Source organism: Mauremys reevesii, linkage group 15 (assembly GCF_016161935.1).
Source record: "Mauremys reevesii isolate NIE-2019 linkage group 15, ASM1616193v1, whole genome shotgun sequence".
Lineage (NCBI taxonomy): Eukaryota > Metazoa > Chordata > Testudines > Geoemydidae > Mauremys > Mauremys reevesii.
Window position 1 is genome coordinate 16650328 of NC_052637.1, and position 18107 is coordinate 16668434.

General features: G+C 50.3%; 2 protein-coding genes across 12 annotated transcripts in view; one reads left to right on the plus strand and one right to left on the minus strand.

The window, feature by feature from the left end:
• Window positions 1-5631: 5631 nt before the first annotated feature.
• LOC120383006 (zinc finger protein 436-like) lies at window positions 5632-14481 on the minus strand. 4 transcript variants are annotated; one of them, XM_039500595.1, is made up of 4 exons: window positions 14069-14481; window positions 12812-12933; window positions 8999-12208; window positions 5632-6563 (listed from the first exon to the last, which is right to left on the minus strand). In XM_039500595.1, exons 2-3 carry the CDS (start codon window positions 12915-12917, stop codon window positions 10686-10688), a joined length of 1629 nt encoding a protein of 542 aa, XP_039356529.1. In that variant the 5' UTR covers window positions 12918-12933; window positions 14069-14481; the 3' UTR covers window positions 5632-6563; window positions 8999-10685. The 4 variants fall into 4 exon arrangements, with proteins under 4 accessions (XP_039356529.1, XP_039356530.1, XP_039356528.1 ...); XM_039500596.1 differs by having other exon boundaries at window positions 5632-7398; window positions 8310-12172; window positions 14069-14476; XM_039500594.1 differs by having other exon boundaries at window positions 6552-6563; window positions 8310-12208.
• LOC120382994 (zinc finger protein 345-like) overlaps window positions 13653-18107 on the plus strand; it is a 30115-nt gene continuing 25660 nt past the window's right edge. For 6 of the 8 annotated variants that reach the window (XM_039500546.1, XM_039500549.1, XM_039500550.1 and 3 more), the window contains exons 1-2: window positions 14511-14743; window positions 16127-16239. In XM_039500546.1, the coding sequence (XP_039356480.1) occupies window positions 16206-16239 (34 nt within the window). In that variant the 5' untranslated portion in view covers window positions 14511-14743; window positions 16127-16205. The other 2 variants (XM_039500548.1, XM_039500547.1) reach the window with 2 other exon arrangements.

Consider the following 18107-nt stretch of genomic DNA (forward strand, 5'->3'; position numbering starts at 1 on the left):
AAAAATCAACTTGTATAAAATTGACCTAATTTCATAGTGTAGACATATCCTTAGAAGAGTTAAAAGTGTGTAAATTGAACCCCAAACAGATGGCTGCTTGTGCATTTGATGGCGCTACAAACCTCTCTGAAAGATAGAGTAGAGTACAAGCTTTGCTCAGAGAAAAGTGTAACCCTAATCTCTCCTATACACACTGCAGAGGCCATCTACTTCAGCGAGAGCTAGTACAAGCTACAGAATCTTCAAAAGACATTAAAAAGCCATAAATGTAATGGCTTTTTATAGTCTTTTTTTTTTTTTAGCAAGAGTCCAAAAGGACTGAACGTCTTGGAAACAAATAGAAGATACACTGGGATTGAAGTTCAAATTAGTCCAACCTGGGGAAACCTGCTGGCTTTCTCATGACCGATCCTTGGCTGATGTCTTAAAATTACTGCAACCGTTATTACTGGCTTTGGAACGTATCCACTAAGATAGGACGGATCTGAGTAGTGAGGCTGGTGGACTACTTTTGCTACTATTTTCAGAAAAGACCATCACCATTCTCTCTCTTGTAAGTCTACTGTTGAAACCACTTGGGTCATTAAACAATGTCATCCAGGCATCGGTTACAACAGTAGTAGATCTCTGTCCAGCAATAGAAGCTACCCTTGGATCATTCAGAGATATCTATTGAAAATGTACTGGAAGAAGCAAAGACTCCAGTTCAGAAGTTAACTAATGAAGGTACTTATATTGACTCCTTAAGTGAAGAGGACAAGAAGTGTTTGCTAAGCCAGCTGAAAAAGTACACAGACTTGATTCTTACAAATCTACAATAGTGATTTCTGGATTCTATCAACCTCCATGTAGTTTTTACAGATGCCTGCCTTATAAAACACCGACAGTTGAGTGGAGTGAGGCACTACCAGCAATGGGGTTTCCATGTGATCAGGACAGAATAGAGACTTTGAACACAGAGTGGAATATCATATGACGAACGAATGAAGATTTAACTTCAACTTCTTTATTAGAGGACAAGAAGTGTTTGCTAAGCCAGCTGAAAAAGTACACAGACTTGATTCTTACAAATCTACAATAGTGATTTCTGGATTCTATCAACCTCCATGTAGTTTTTACAGATGCCTGCCTTATAAAACACCGACAGTTGAGTGGAGGGAGGCACACAGAAGCCCAAAACCAGACTGTCCAGGTAAAACCAGATGGTTGCCACCCATCTGGTTTTACCTGGACAGTCTGGTTGCCTAGGGTTGCCACCCATCTGGTTTTACCTGGACAGTCTGGTTTTGGGCTTCTGTGTCCAGGACCCTGGCAACTCTAAATGGCACCCAAACCAAAAATTCAGTTACCATGGAGCAGGGGGAGGAATCAGGTCATTAACCTGCACCAGCATCTGCTCAGCCAGCCTCAGGAAAGGAAGTTAAGGGACTTGGGGGGGATATTTGGGGGAAACAGGAACTCCAAGTCGTCCTTTTCCTGAATCTTTGTCTAACTCAATTGGTGTTGACAGCAATACCATCCCAGGGCAAGGAACTTGAGCCTTGGGGAAGTTTTTAACCTAAGCTGGTGAAATATAAGCTTAGGGGGTCTTTTATGTGGGTCCCCACATCTGTACTCCAGAGTTCAGAGTGGGGAGGGAACCCTGACAGGGTGATACAAATTGCAGGTGCCTAGGAACCAGCCCTGACATCATAGGGCTGCTATAGTTGCTGGTCTGTGTCTGTGTGCTGGTCTGGTGCTGGTCAAAGTTTCTACCCTCTTTCTCTCCCAGAAATTTAGACAGAATCTTAGAGCCATTTCCATAGGATTTTGTCACCTTCTTTACCAAACCCACTAGATTTAAAGGCCTCTAGTCTTACAAGTGACTAAGACCATGGGTTATGAGCTGGGTAAAACCTTGTTGTGGGTTTGGGTTAAAACCCCATCGAGGTTGGTAGGTGTCAACTCACCCTTGAATTAACATAATTGTGAACATAAGCCCCACCTAAAACACAAGGTGTGTGAGAACCTACCCAAGAGCTTTTTGGCTGCATTTTACGGTGGCTTGTCTACACTTCAAACTCTGCAACTGTGCCTCTGTAGAGGTTCAGTAACAATGCTACCTACGCCGACAGGTGGGTTCTCCCATCAACGTAGACACTTCACCTCCACAAGAGGCAGGAGCTAGATTGAGGGAGAATTCTCCCATCACCTGAGCACTGTCCACACCGGAGTTGGGTCGGTTTAATTGCATCAATCAGTGGTGTCGATTTTTCACGCCTCTGAGCAACATAGTTATACAGACCTAATTTCCTAGTACAGATCTGGCATGAGTGAGACGCAGGCAGAGGCAAAAAGCAAGAAAGCCTAAGCATAGCCTCTAAGCAGAGTTTAACCTTGGCAAAAAAGCTACAGGGAGAGCTTTGGGGACTATTGGCTAAAGAGGCTTGGGGCTGGAAACTAAGAAATTGCTCTTTTTCTTCTTGGTTCCTTCTGTGTTCAGAGACAGGGGACTTTGCGCATCCTCTGTAAATAAATAAAACTGAACCAGTGAAAATATCAGACACCATCAGTTTCCATTTCCAACAGGAACATCCTCAGGGCCTGAACTTTGACTAGCCGTTCAGATCAAAAGGGGACACAGCCAAGATGAGACACCGTAAAAGGGCAGGATTTGCAGAAAGTTCTATTATCTGTCTCTGCAAATCAACCTTCTTTAGGGGGATATTTACAAAAGTACCTAAGGGGTTTAGGAACACCAGTCTCATTGAAGGTCAATGGGATCAGTGCATCTGAAGCTGAGTGTCTCCTGCTGTGCAACAAAAACTGAAGCATCTAAAAATATTTGCCATCAGATTATTTTGTTCTGATGCTCTTGAAAGGTATCAAATTTGTTTTAGAAATTCTCCCGCCTTTGATTGTTTTTTTTTCCTTCTTTAAAATAATTTTTTTTGCCACTGAAACAAACCAAAAATATGGTATTTTTGGTCATTTGCAACAATCCCACCAATATGATTAAGCTGACCAATCAAAAATTGCAACAAGGGGAAAATAACTCCTTCCCCCCCACCATGGGAAATAAAATCTGAAAAACAAACAAAAAAGTAAATTAAAATGGAAAATACTTAATGCTAAATGAAAATGTTTCCATCAAAAAATTTCAAACAAATGGATAATTTTGAGAATGTCAAAATACTTTTGAGAAAATTTCTGTAATTTGAGTAATTTCACTGGAAGAAAATTGGAATGAAACATTTCTACCAGTTCTAGTTATGATTCACTCTTCTGGAAACAGAAGAATCCCTGTGTTAATATTCTTGATCTTTCTTGGACAAATAATTAAAGATCCAATCTGTTCCCTGAGAAGCAGAGTCTTTGAAAATTACTTTACCATGAGCTCCCAGTGTGATGTTATAGCTATAAGGGCTAATGCGATCCCTGAAAGTATGAACAGGAATAGCAAGTAGGTATAGGGATGTGATATTATCTGACATGCTGCATGAGTGAGATCACTGCTGGGCTGCTGAGTCCAGTTCTGGTGTCCACAGTTTGAAAGGGATGTTGAATGGTCACGGAGGATGTAGAGAAAAGCTACAAGAATGATTCAAGACCTGGAAAACAGGCCTTAAAATGGGATGCCAAAGGAGCACCATCTGTTTAGCTTATTAAGGGGAGGGTTAAAAGATAGTGATCATGGTCTACGCCATCTCAAGGCAAATTGAAATCCAATGGCTGAAAGTTGAAGTTGGCAAACTTCAAACCAAAAATGAGGTGCATGTTTTTAACCCTAATAGCAATTACCCATTCTTGAAGGATGCGGTGGATCCTCCATCACTCAGACTAGGTGCTTTTGTAACTATCCCCCTAAAGATGGTTGATTTGCAGAGAGCAGATGATAGCAGTTTAGGAACACCAGTCTTATTGAAAGTCAATGGGATCAGTGTGCCTAAATCTCTCTGAGGATACCTCAACCCTGCAATTGGTGGTGTAATTACAGCCTGGTAAACAGACTTAGTGCTAGCTTTAATTTAGCTAGAGAGGATAACAACAGCTGTGAAGGCATGGCAACCTGGACCCTGGGGCAGGCTAGCCACTTCGTAGTGGGCTTGTACTGGGGCTGCTGTGTCTTCACTGCGACTGTTAGCCATGTGTGGGTATGCCTTCCCAAGCTGCAATCACACCTTAATTTGCAGTGCTGACCTGCCTTGAACGATCTGTTCTAACTCTACTGCAAGTTATGGACTGGATGCAGGAATCCCCAGGCATGATGCAGGAGATGAAACTACATGATCAGAATGACCCCCTTCTGGCCTTAAAAATCTATGGCTATATAAATCAGATCCTCTTTTTGACCCTGATTCAGCAAGGTATTTAGCACACCCCTAACTTAATGTGTGGGAACAGCTTCATTGAAGTCAATGGGCTTCCTCATGTGTTGAATGAGGGACTTTCCTTCAGTTATGCTGCCCTCTAGTGTTCAAAGCGAGTGAATTGCTCTATCTTGTGAATATTGGGAGCAATTCAGACATCGACATGGCATCGCTGTGTCTATGGCCTGGTCTACACTGGGGGGTGGGGGTTGATCTAAGGTACGCAACTTCAGCTACGTGAATAGCGTAGCTGAAGTCAAAGTACCTTAGCTCGAATTACTTACCCGTCCTCACGGCGCGGGATCGACGTCCGCGGCTCCCCCGTTGACTCCGCTACTGCCACTCGCTCCGGTGGAGTTCCGGAGTCGACGGGAGTGCGTTCGGGGTTCGATATATCGCATCTCATGTAGACGCGATATATCAAACTCCGAGAAATTGATTGCTACCCGCCGATCCGGCGGGTAGTGAAGACGTACCCTATATCATGCATGCTGACTGCTAACGTCACCACCACCTAAACATCACCCCCTTTGCTGAAACAAATCTCATGGGATTTTTATTAAGTGACTAATGTTTAGACATGAGCTGCCTTTACACTGAAATAAGAGCATCCACACAGGGTTTTGCATTGGTTTAACTAAACCAGTTTATATGCACACCTTTAATTAAACTGGTTTAGAGCAGCTTAGTGTAAATAAGACTCAGGCCCAAAGGAGTCCTCTTTGAAAGCTGCTGTCTGTACGTATGAAGTCACTGAGGACTTGTCTACAACAGAAAGCTGCACCAGTATAACAAGGTGTGAACTGAAACTGGTTTTGATAGATGAGTGCAAACCCTGGCATGGGAACTCTTATTTTGAAATAAGACTGCCTTATTCTGCTAACCATCCAACCACAGTGGGGAAATCAGGCGCCTTTGTATCAGATCCTCAACTGGTATAAACTGGCACAGTTCCGTTAAGTAGCTATGCCCATTACACCCACTGGCCCTTGTTATAAATATGTACTTCCTGAGTAGCTCACAGACATTAAGTTCTCCACACAGCACCCCTGAGAGTCAGGGAAGTATTATTCCCATTGTGGGGAACTGAGGACCCAAGGAGTCAAAGACACACCCAAGGAGTCTGTACCAGAGCCAGGATTTAAACCCAGATCTCCTTAGTTCTAGGCCAGCCGTTTAACCAGTGCTGCTAGTCTGCCCTGCAAGGTGCTGTTAGGAAAGTGGGGCTAATCCCTTCTCTAGCAGAGAAATAACTGAACACAGACCCAGGATATTTCCCCCCTAGTCTATTTTATTCACAATACACACACAGTCCCAGCTCCCCTTGACCAGAGATGTACCGGACAGCAAGGATGGCAGTGGAGCTTATGTCAAGTGAACATCATTCTCAGAACTCTAGCTAACGGGCTCAGGGTTCAAGCCCCCATGCCAAACTACTTCTCTGCCTGGGCTCCTTGCTCCGGAGCTGGGATTCTATGGCTGAAAGGAGACCTGCAGTGGATTGGAAAACAAAACCAGCCCTGTGTCGTCGTTTCCTGGTGACGTAGAGCAAAGGCTGGAAAGATTGTATTTTTTGTAACTACACCTCTACCTCGATAGAACATTGTCCTCGGGAGCAAAAAAATCCAACCGCGTTATAGGTGAAATTGCATTATATCGAACTTGCTTTGATCCACCGGAGTGCGCAGCCCCCTCCCAGAGCGCTGCTTTACCGTGTTATATCCAAATTAGTGTTATATGAGGTCGCGTTATATCGAGGTAGAAGTGTACATCTTTCTTTTTGGCTGCTTGTTTTTTACCTCTGAAATGTCAGGCATGTCAAGCCACATCTCCCCTGGCTAGGCTGGATGTCTTGTTGGGGCCTTGGAGATATCGACAGCGAGTCTTCATTGCAACATTTCTGAGCTGAGATGCCTAAAGCTGGGCTCCGGAATTCACATTTAGGCACCTAAAAATTACATTATTAAATAATATAATTATTTAGGTGCCTAAATATGTACAGAGGAACCCACTGTTAGGCAGCCCCATTTGAAAAGCTTGCCCATAATCGTTAACATCAATACAGGTGTTGTATGGGTACTGGAGTGAAACAGTTATTAATGAAAAAAGAAAGTTTTACAATAGGTTGATCAAAAATCCCTTCTCTTTCCAATTGCTCAATTTCCATTTTCTTGGGATGTTCTCTCTTCACTGGTTCCCCAGGCACTGTAGAGTCTTTCAGGGTAAAAAAGACAAGAATTTGTAATATAAAAAACAAGCATAAAAGAAAGCAAAATCCCTTTGCAGGTCACCTTTAACTCCAGTCAATAGCCCTTTTCTGCTTGGGCCATCGCTCAGTAGCATGTGTCGCTCCAACCCAGCCAGGTGACCAAGCGTCCAGCCAAAGCCAATGCCCAGCTAGGGTCACCCAATCTGGGGCTTCCCAACCGGCCTCGTGTGAAAGGGCTGCTGCCTCCATGAAGGACATAGGCTTTGTTGTCCAACATTTCCCACTATTGAGAGCCAGTTCAGCTCCACCTGTGGTAACAACGGGGTGAGTGCTACTTTAGGCAGGGCTCCAGGAACAGACCAGCATTTGAAGCACTGTGTTGACATGCACAGAACTGGCTTACACAGAACAGTGCTTAACATGCTGGTAGCCACAAGCACTGTCTACATTAGGGCTCCCACTGCTCACACCAACAGAAAAGCAGAACCAGTGGTAGAAGCGGTGGGACATTTTCAGGCTTTGTCTACACACAGTTTTTGGACTAGATTAGCTATATGGGATAGGGGTTTGATTTTCCATCAGAATAGTACAGTGGGAACAACCCCTAGTGCGGAGGAAGTTATATCGGCATAAAGATGTCTTATGATAGTAAAGTTTATTCCCCTTCCTTTATGGGAACAGTTATACTGAGAGAGGGCACCTTTGTTCCAATACAACTCACATGATCTTCGCCAACTGCTCCATCTCAAGTGTTGAGACGATCAGCAATGAGGATATTTGTAGCCAAACCCAGCAACTGCTTCCATCAGTCCTGGTTCAGTTTTGGTGGCTTTCTTGGTACTGATGTATTATTAGGATGAAAGACTAATGAATACTCCTGGGGGAATTCTGCACCACTGCACATGCACAGAATTTGTCCCCCACAAATTTCTTTGCTTCCCTGCAGAAAAATGACTTTCTGATGGGGACGCAAAAGGAAGCTACAAGAAAGGTCACGAGACCTTCCCCTGCAGTATGTTTTGGGTGCCCAGGGCAGCCGGCAGAGAGGTAAATCACTGTGGGGCAGGAGGCAGAACTGAGGAAGACCCGGCTGGTGACTCCTACCCTGTGCCTGGCTCAGCTGCTAGTCTGGGCTGGGGAGGACAGGACTTCCCCTTCCCCTGCATGGCATATGGACTGGCTCAGACCCACCCCCAGATTTCTCCCCCAGCTGCAAGAAGCTCTGCAAACTCCTCTCTGCCCCCCACTTCCTACACTCACTGCTCCTCAGCTGCAGGGGGAGGGATCATTGTACAGGAAGCTGCTCCCCCCATTTGCCCAACCAGACCCCCTCATATCCAGATCTTCCCAAGACTCACCCCCCCACTCCCAGAAGCCCCAATGAGCCCCACTCCCCCTGCACCTGGACCACCCCAACGAGCCACCCACACCTTGATCCCTACCCCACCAAGTCCCAACCAGTTGCACCTGGATCCCCACCCCACTGAGCCCCACTCCCCCAGCATCTGGACAGCCCACTGAGCCCCACATGCCCAGACCCCCCTGCTGAGCCCCAACCACCTTCATCTGGATCCCCCTGCAGAGTCCCATTACCACTGCACCAAGAAGCCCCCAACAATCCCGTGCATTCAAATCCCCGCCACACCTGGATCTCCCACTGAGCCACCCACACCCAGATGGCCCCACACAGAACCCTCTCAACCCACACCTGGATTCCCCCACACACTAAGATCCTGTCTTGCTTAGCCTACCTGGTACATCTGGCAAAGAGGGGCAGGGCCATGGGGTGTTTCTGGGGCAGGCCCTGTCCTTGCGCTGTGTCAGGGTTGGGTGCAGCCTGACCGCTGAGTCTGTGTCTTGGGAGGGAGCTGCACAGTGATTTCCCACCTCTGTGCAGCCAGTGGCCGGTGCTCCCCAACGCCATGCTGGAGCCTCTACATTTATCTGACAAATAAAATTTGCAGAATTTTAAAATATTGTGCACAGAGTTTTAATTTTTTTTGGTGCAGATTTTTTTTTTTTTTGGCACAGAATGCCCTCAGGAGTAATAATGAATTACAAAGTACAGTTACCAAGGAACACTGCTACACAGCCAGCGATCACATGGTCGTCAAAGACTTTGATAAGCTCACCAGTGTACACTGACCATCCAGCCAGACCATCCTGAGGATCTAGCTATAAATTAATTTGAGTAGCGCTCAATCTGCAGGGAGGTTACATCCCTTTGGGTTACATCCAAGGGGTGAGGATTGTACTGCTTTAACTGTACCCATCGAGTTATAAAGCAAGTCAACTTTGATGTGTAGACAAGGCCCGAGCCTACTGTAGAGAAAGGGTTAACTTATCACCTGGGATAAATGGGAAGATGTCCCTGGATGCCAACTGACACCAGCAAAGAATCTGACCTCTAACAACAACAGATTTCCTGGTATGTAAATACCTCCCAGATCCTTCCAACGAGTGTAGCTGATGAAGCTCACGACTTTCTGAGCCCCCATTTGGATAGCTTATTTCAGGAGTGATTAGCTTCCTTCCTTTACAGAAACTCGCCCCCTCCATATCCCTAGACCAGGGGAGAGCAGGTTCTTGTTCCTCATGCTCTGAATTAGGATCGGGACTTGGGGGGCTTGTGTCTAAAGGAGATTTTCACACACGCAGGAAGTCAACAGCCCCAGACTGCTCCATGGAGCTGGCAGAGGCTTTGCTGAGCTGTTTGCCCCAGTCATCTCCTGTAGCTGTGAACTCTGCAAGTTAATCACATGCTACTCTAAGGTTTTCTGTCTCACTCCTGCTGGAGTCAGGCGCATTACACACCAAGCTCTCTCCCTCTTCCAGGCTCTCTCCATGCTGAGTCCCCTGCATTTCCCCTCCTGGATGGGATGGCTTGCAGGGGGTTCCATGTGGCATGGTTTCTTCTCCTCCTGGGTCCTGTTGATCAGGAGGCAGGGGATAGGGCATGGAAACCCAGAAAAGGAGTGGCAGTAAACTTGGTCCCGTCCTCCTCAGCTTGGAGACCCCTAGCAGTGCCATTGTCTGCGCCACCAGCCCAGTCCAGAGACATGCCAGTCCTCCATCTGCCACAGCCCTCTCTTGTGCCCACCACACAGCCACCCTGATCCCCAAACACTTCATTTCCCCTCCCCCTCTGGCTCCCATCTTTCTTGCCATCTCCCGCCCCACCTACCTGATCCCCAGATACTATCTCCCGCCCCAGCTCTGATCACTCATTCGCCCCAGCCTGCAGGTGCTCAGTGCCTGATCCGCCTCACACTCCTGTAACTGCACTGACCCCAGTGGGGTTACTCCTGGTTTACACCGGGCTGAGCGAGGGGAATCAGCCCCAGTGACCCCAGTGGGGCTACTCCTGATTTATACTGGGGCGAGTGAGAGGGGAATCAGCCACAGTGACCCCAGTGGGGCTACTCCTGATTTATACTGGGGTGAGCAAGAGGGGAATTGGCCTCAGGGACTCCAGTGGGTCTACACCTGATTTACACCAGGGTGAGGGGAGGAGAACCAGTCCCTGTGACCCCAATGCAGTTACTCCAGATTTACACTGGGGTGAGTGAGAGGGGAAATTAGCCCCAGTGACTCCGGTGGGGTTATTCCTGATTTACACCAGGGGGAGGGGAATCAGCCCCAATGACTCCAGTGAGGTTACTCCTGATTTACACCAGAGTGAGCGAGAGGTTAATACACCCTCAATCCCACACCATTTCCCTCTCTTATTTCCATCCCGCCCAGCCCCCTAGCACTGCCACCACTCTGCTCTACCTCCTACCTACCCTACCTACCTAATCTACCTATATCCTCAGGGCCTGATCCAGACACCATCGATGTGGAGCCCTTCAAGGGGCTCCAGATTGGGACCTTACACTGCGCCCGTCCCTGTAGCCCCAAGGTGCCCACAATGGGGCTGCCCGCTGCTCTCCTAGAGGTCTCACCTACCCCTGAGGGTCAGCAATCCCCATGGCCAGGTCCCTGTGAGGTAAGCACCACTAACAATCTGGCTGGTAGCGCATGGAGTTCACTCCCGTGCCCAGAGAGGGGCGGCCAGGTCCCGGTGAGCTGAACCTCCAGCATGGGGGGATTCCTCTCCCAGACAAAGGGGGAAGAGGAGCTGATCTCTAGTAGGACGTGATCTCCTCCAGTGGCTTCTCCTCAGCATGACTCCTCAGGTGGCGGTACAGGTGGGAGCTGACACTGAAGCGCCGGCCACACTGGGGGCAAGGGAAGGGCCGCTCTCCGGTGTGGGTGCGTCGGTGCTTGGCCAGAGCAGAGCCGTCGGCGAAGGTCTTGCCGCAGTCGGGACAGGCGTGGCAGGGGGCTTCACCAGCGTGGGCCCGCCGGTGCTTGTGGAAGTGCAGCGTGCTGTTGAAGCTCTTGCCGCAGTCAGCACAGACATGGGGCTGGCCACCGGCATGGGTGCGCTGATGCCGGTAGAGGTGGGAGGTGCGGCCAAAGCGCTTGCCGCAGTCACTGCACTGGTAGGGGCGCTCCCCGGTGTGGATACGCTGGTGCCGCTCCCAGTGGGAGCTCCAGGAGAAGCTCTTGCCACAGTCGCTGCAGCGGTAGGGCTTCTCGCCACCGGTGCTGCCGGTGGCAGTGCCGTGCAGGCTGCGCCGGTGCCGGGCATACTGCGCCCTTGCCCCAAAGCTCTTGCCGCACTCTTCACAGTGGAAGGGCCCGTCCCCCAGATGCAGGCGCTGGTGCTTGACCAGGGCCAGCCCATCACCAAAGCCCTTGCCGCACAGGGTGCATTTGTAGGGGCGCAGGCCAGTGTGGGTGCGCTGATGCCGGTCGAAGTGCAGGGTGCTGTTGAAGCTGCGCCCGCAGTAGGTGCAGATGTAGGAGCGGCCCCCGGCGTGGGTGCGCTGGTGCCGGTAGAGGTGGGAGCTGCGGCTGAAGCACTTCCCGCACTCGGGGCACTGGTAGGGCTTCTCACCGGTGTGGATGCGCTGGTGCCGGTCGAAGTGGGAGCTCCAGGAGAAGCTCTTCCCGCAGTGGGAGCACTGGAAGGGCAGGCGCCCCGTGTGCAGCCGCTGGTGGGTCACCAGTTCCGTGTTGCGCCGGAAACTCTTGCCACACTCCTCGCACTTATAGGGCAGCCCCCGGGGCCGAGGGGTGGCGGGGGCAGGGGCGCTGGCTGGCACCGGTGGTGGGGAGCTCTCGGGGCGTGGGCAGGCCCGTTCGGCGGCGTGGGCCCGCTGGTGGCGGTAGAGGTTGGAGCTGACGTTGAAGCTCTTCCCGCAGTGCAGGCAACGGAAGGGCTTCTCGCCGGTGTGGGTGCGCCGGTGCTTGCTGAAGTGCGAGCTGCAGCTGAAGGTCTTGCCGCACTCACCACACTCGTAGCTTTTCTGCAGCACAATGATGCTCTTGAAGTTCTGGAAGCCGGCACCAGCTGACTTGCCCCGCCGCTGCATCGGCTTTCCGGGAGAGTCGATCTGCTGCACCACCGTCCAGCGCAGGCTCTCGCAGGCCGGGCCCTGCTCCTCCAGGCTCCTGGCCCCAGCCCCCTCCGGCCTGCCCAGCAACGCTGGATCCAGTTCCACGATCTCGGGGCCTTCCTCCCCAGGATTCTCCTCCTCGGTCTCACTTGCTGCCCTGTCCCCGGCTGGGGTAGGGAGAGAATACGCACAGGAGTCAGGCTCTGCACCGGGGAGTGGAGGAACAAACCCAAATAACTGCTGAGGCATGCTGAAAGACCAGAAGCCAAATCCACCCTCCCCCCACCCCAAACCCTTCCCTAGAGCAGAGAGAGGAGTGGACACCCCCTCTACCATTTCCACTTCCCATCTGCAGCTTCAGGGAGAAGGGAGCTACTGCCAGGTGTCAGGCTGGGCGGATGGGAAGCCCGGAGGATACACCTGCTGGAGACATTATCCTGGGGGAGCTGAAGGGGAATCCCACATTGATTTAAGTCTTTCCTCACCTCTTGGGCTCTTTTCATTGAGCCCTGGGACACATGGTTCTTCCCCTTGTTCCCTTAGAGAGACCTCAGTCAATAGCAGGACTGGATAGGCATTTGCCCTGTCTTCTCATCCTCACTCTTGCCTAGATGTCCCACAAACTCTGCTTCTCTTGTGGAAGCCTGTCCCTTTCCTCTGTCCTCAGGAGTCCGTCCCTTTCACCGCACAACCATCCTCCTTCCCATTGTTCTGTGCTGAGTTCTGTGGAAGGGTCCACAGCAGAACCCTGCTCAGAAACTGACCCAACAGCTGCAAAGACCCCACAGCCTCCATGGGATACTTACTCAGAGTCACCAGGGGATCATCGTTCTCCTGTATGCCACCTCTGCACAAAGGTTTCTGATCAGGATCCACAGCAGCCCATTGATCCATGGTAAGATACACAGACATCAAAGGCCACCAGCCCCTGAAACAAGACACATCCCCCCTCTCAGTTCCGGGGATAGCTCAGTGGTTGGAGCATTAGCCCGCTAAACCTAGGGTTGTGAGTTCAATCCTTGAGGGGGCCACTTAGGGATCCAGGGCAAAAATTGGTCCTGCTAGTGAAGGCAGGGGGCTGGACTCGATGACCCTTCCAGTTTTAGGAGATTGGCATATTACCTTATTACCATAAGGGCCTGGGATTGCTGCCCCCTGCACCAGTCTGAGGTATGCATTGACCTCCAGTGGGGCAGAGCCCATGGCCTTTCACCGTGACCCAACACCATTGAAACAGATGGCCATTGACAAAAGTGTTCGCAGATGCTGCCTGATGGAATCTGTGAACATTTAAAGGTTTATAAAAAGGTTTAAAAGTTTTTGCAGGTTTCATACAGTGAGAGTTTGTGTGTCTATAAAACATTGGGGGCCAGATCCCCATCTGGTGTAAATCAACTGTGGCTGCACTGAAGCCAAGGGAGGCAGACTGATTTACACCTGCTGAGGATGTGACCCGGAGGGACAAGGCAAGTGGTGAAGCTCATGCATGCATTTTAATGGCAGCTGGAAGAGGGGAGAGGATTTGCTAAAACAAGTACCTGAAATCTTTACAGGCAGGCAGCAGGAGATGCAGGAAGGGCAGGTGCAGGGATTGGGGCATAAGTGGCTTTAGATTCCAAAGGGGAAGAAGACACAGAGGTGCCCAACTCTCCTTGAAAGACAATGGGAGTCGGGCGCCGATCTCCCTAAAGTCTTCAGAAATCCCAGCCTTTCTACCGAGCTAGGCTATTTCCTAACAGGGCGGCTGAAGAAGAAAAGGATCAGTGCCGAAAGGAAGCCTCCGAACAAAAGCCCTAGCACGCAGGAAGGAACTTTGCCACCAGTGACAACGTGAGCTCAGGAATCATTCCCCGTGGGGCAAGTTTTTACTAATACCAGTGGGAGTTACCAAACTTTTGGCTAATAAACCAGTGGCTAACGGCTATTGTTCCGCTGGCTGGCTCGGCTCCTGCAGGGGCGCAGGGGAGCCAGAGCCTGGGGGTGTCAGTGAGGGGACTGGCAGAGAAGAGGGATCGTGTTTGTTTCCTGCCCAGCCCTTTCCCCCCGGGGTCTCTCTCAGTTACCTGCAGGCTCCGGTGGGAGCTGGTGTCGGCAGAGCCCGGGGCTGCCCTAGGACGCCAGGGCGAACAATTGCAACAATGAGAAAGTCCCTGGCTGGCAAGATCCCACGTCCCCGGCACAGCCCAGCTTCCCGGCTCACAATGGAGGCAGCTGGATTTCTTTGCAGCTGTAATGAAAGAGGGGCAGCCCCACCACGGGCTAGGGGGATCCCTCTGTTCTGTATTATCCCCCCTTCCTGTCTCTCCTCCTCCTCCTCCCAGCCAGCACCTAGCTACAGCCACTCTCAGCTGCTCCATCCCCTTCCTGTGTCCTTCCCCATACCCAACCCGGGCTGCAACAAACCCGGGCGCTGGAGGACTTATTCTCACGGCGCTGAGCTGCCCGGGGAAGCCCCGGCCCCTGCCGTCCGACATCAGCTCCCTGAACCGGAAGCTCCAGGTAATTGAGAGCGAGCGAACTCGGGGAAAGTGCTGGGGATGGGCAGGAAAGTGACTCGGGCAAGGGCTGCTTTCCACCGCCCCGGAGTCCCAGCACCGCTGCTGCTGCCCGCCCGGACACACCCCGGCTCTGCCTGCCCTTAGCTCCTGCACCAGCCCACCCTGCTCCGGGCAGAGCCAGCGCGCCCCCGACCAATGCAACAATAAGCCAGCCCCCCCCCGCCAGAGGAAGGAAGAAGGGTAAGGAGACGGGAAGGGGCAGCAGGAGCAATCAGTGGGGAGGGAGGTGCCCAGCCCCATTCCCTGCAGCACCCCGGGGCAGATTGACTTTCCTGGGGAGGGGCAGGGAGAGGAAAAGCTAGATCCTGCCTTTGCCTGGTCCCCGCGCTGCTGAGGGGATGCGCTGCCCTGCCCTGGGGAGGGTGTCCCTAGGGGAAGGGGTTCTCAACCTTTTTCTTTCTGAGGCCTCCCCAGCGTGCTATAAAAACTCCACCACTCAGCTGTGCCACAACAACTGTTTTCTGCATATAAAAGTCAGGGCCAGCGTTAGGGGGTAGCAAGATGGGCTATTGCCCAGGGCCCCACACCACAGGGGAGCCTATGAAGCTAAGTTGCTCAGGTTTTGATTCAGGTGGCAGAGCTTGGAACCCCAGGCTTTAGCCCCATGCGTTGGGGCTTTGGCTTTCTGTCCTGGGCCCCAGCAAGTCTAACACTGGCCCTGCTTGGCAGCCCCCCTGAAGCATGCTTGTGGCCCCCCAGGGGGCCCCGGACCCCTGGTTGAGAACCACTGCCTAGGGTTGCCAACCTTCCAGGAATTAAAGATTAATTGTTAATTAAAGATTCTATCATGTGAGGAAACCTCCAGGAGTACCTCCAATGAAAATTGGCAGCCCTAGGGATTGCCCAAAGTGGCACATTCGATTCTGCACTTTTCTAGCATTTGTTTCAGACACTCTGTTACTGGGGGGGAGGGGTATGTGTTAATATAGGGAGAGGGGGTGGATCTGCTCTGTAATAAAAGGACTGAGCATGGTCCCAGGGTTGCAGAGAAAGGACGGGGGGAACCGGGGGTGTGAAATTGACTAAAGCCCTTTCTGAAACCTCCTCAGTCACCCTTCTCCCCATGACAGGCTGCAGAATTACATCCACTTTTTGTTCCAGCTCCTCCCTGGCAGGTTGGGCTCACTTAGAGCATCATCACTAGGAAGTTTCAGCCCAAAACTTCTCAGCCCTGCCATAGCCCAAACATGGTTCCTACCGCTACCAAGAGAAAGGAGACGAGAGAAATGGGAGTGCAGAGAGCTCATGATGTGCCTGACTGTGCTTCGTTAGAATATAGAGCCTGCCCCGATCATGTATCCCTGCTGTCAGTGGTTTACTATGTTGATAGGGCCAGATCAGCCGTTCGGGGGAGATGACTGTCTGGTGCTCTCACAGAAATGAGGGTTGGCTTGGTGGGGAGGCTAGAAAGAATCATATGGGAATGTATGACCATCACTTTAAGGGAGGGACATGTAGGAGAGAGAGAGAGAGCAGAGGGACTGATTTAGGGTTCCTGTGGCTGAGCTGGTGGGATTGAGGCTGGGGAAGCAGGTTCTGAGTGAGGGTCTCTGGCTGTTTCAGGGACCGGTTACTATCGAGGAGGCGGCTGTGTATTCCACCGAGGGGCAGTGAGTGAGCGAATCTGGATCCCACGGACGAGATGCAGGAGAACTATGAGAATGTGATCTCACTGGGTAAGGATCCCTGCACCCTCTGGTGTTAGAAGCTGGGGTGGGGTGGGGAGGAGGAGATGTCTCTCTAAAGTGCCTGAGTTAGATTCTCCCCTCCTCCGTAGCCTTCAGGGGGATCAGCCCTGTAGTCCCCAGAACCCATTTGTGAGAGTCTGTTCCCTCCACACCTCTCAGATTCAGGAACATAATACTGGTGGTGCTAATATATGGACTGATCCCTGGGTGAGGTTCTCTGGTCCGTGTTAGGCAGGAGGTCAGACTAGATGGTCATAATGGCCCTTTCTGGTCTTTAAATCTGTGAATCTCCTCCTCTCCAGGGTTTTCTATGGCGGGGCAAGCGTAGCTACTTGTGTACGCACACACACAGTGTCGCAGTGCCTCCCCTTCCCAGGACTGGTTCCATCCATGGGGGCAGGTTTAGACACAGATATGGGGTTAAACACCTAGTGCTGTGACTACATCGTCATATCCCCTGGTCTACAGGGATGCTGGAGGAATGACCCTTCCCCCAGCAAAATCTGCCCCTCCCACTCCATGAGCAGATTCTTATCTGTTTCGATGCCAGGTCCCCCCAGCCCAGAGTTAAAATAGTGGAATGGTCATTGTAACAAATTACTATATCTTCAGCATCATTGGGATGCTTGGTACTTTATAGAAATAGAAGGAGGGACGGTCCTTTGCCCCTAGAACTTTACAATATGCAACCCAGAGAGGGGAGTAACAACAGACAAAGGGCGGAGGAGAGCTATGCTAAATAAAGATTTGGAGATCTATTTAGCTTTCATTGCCTTTGGATCATTTTAGGGCAAGATTAATTTGTCCTTCCCCTTGGTTTCTTATCCTGGGAGGATTATACAGAGTTTTGCTTTAGTAGGTTAGAGATTCCCTAGGTTACTAGTTTAGCCCTCCTCTCCCCCTACACACCACCACCACTGTTAGGAGGAGACGGTTAAGGTTGAAGGTGTATCTCAGATGAGAGGCCCTGATTCCCAGAAAATGGATTGTAATTAATTTCCACAGGCTAATTCTTCTACCTCCAGAAGGAGCTCAGAAGAGTGAGGGTCAGATCCTATTTAAATTGGAAACTCATCACAGCATGGGCTATATCTTATTCTGTGTCTGTTCAGTGCCCAGCACAGTGGGGGACCCTGATCTCATTTGGGATCCCTAGGTGCTACTGCAATACAATTAATAATGATTAATGAAGTTAGCAAGCTAATCCTGACAGTTGCTGTAAATCAGCAGGCGCTTGCCAGTTTACATTAGCTGAGGATCTAGCCTTGAAAGTCTCAAGCTTCCTGGTTACTACTGGCAGGACTTCACTACTGCTGTATATTTCATCTATATTAGCTATCGCCCCTGCTTCTTGCACCTCTCTAACCAGCCTAACTTTAACCACTTTTCATTTGCACAAAATACATGTAAGTTAGAGAGCATATTAGTAATGATTGTAAAATCCCATCTCCAATAACTATTTCCTAATGTTTTTTGTTCAGCAGTTTTCCACTTGTTTTAGTGTTGATTTCTCTCTTGCCATATTTCTTTATATTATTTTATTTTCATTTGCTTCCGAATCATGAATGGTGCCCAGACACTGGCTCTGAACCTCCTGAGAATGATTTAATGTTACAAACCCAAAACTACATTTGTACCAAGTGGCAGATCATAATCATCCATATATCAGCCTCTACTGAGGCCTTCTACCTCTCTTCATAGTCCAGGAGAAACAAATGCAGCATGTCTTGAAATTTAGCAAATCTAGGCCGTTTTGGAGTTTGTATATGTATAATTAATGTGTGAATGAAGAGTCGCCATACAGCCTGAATGTACAGAGACAGCCTTATTTTTCCTTGATGTCCCTATGTCCTGAG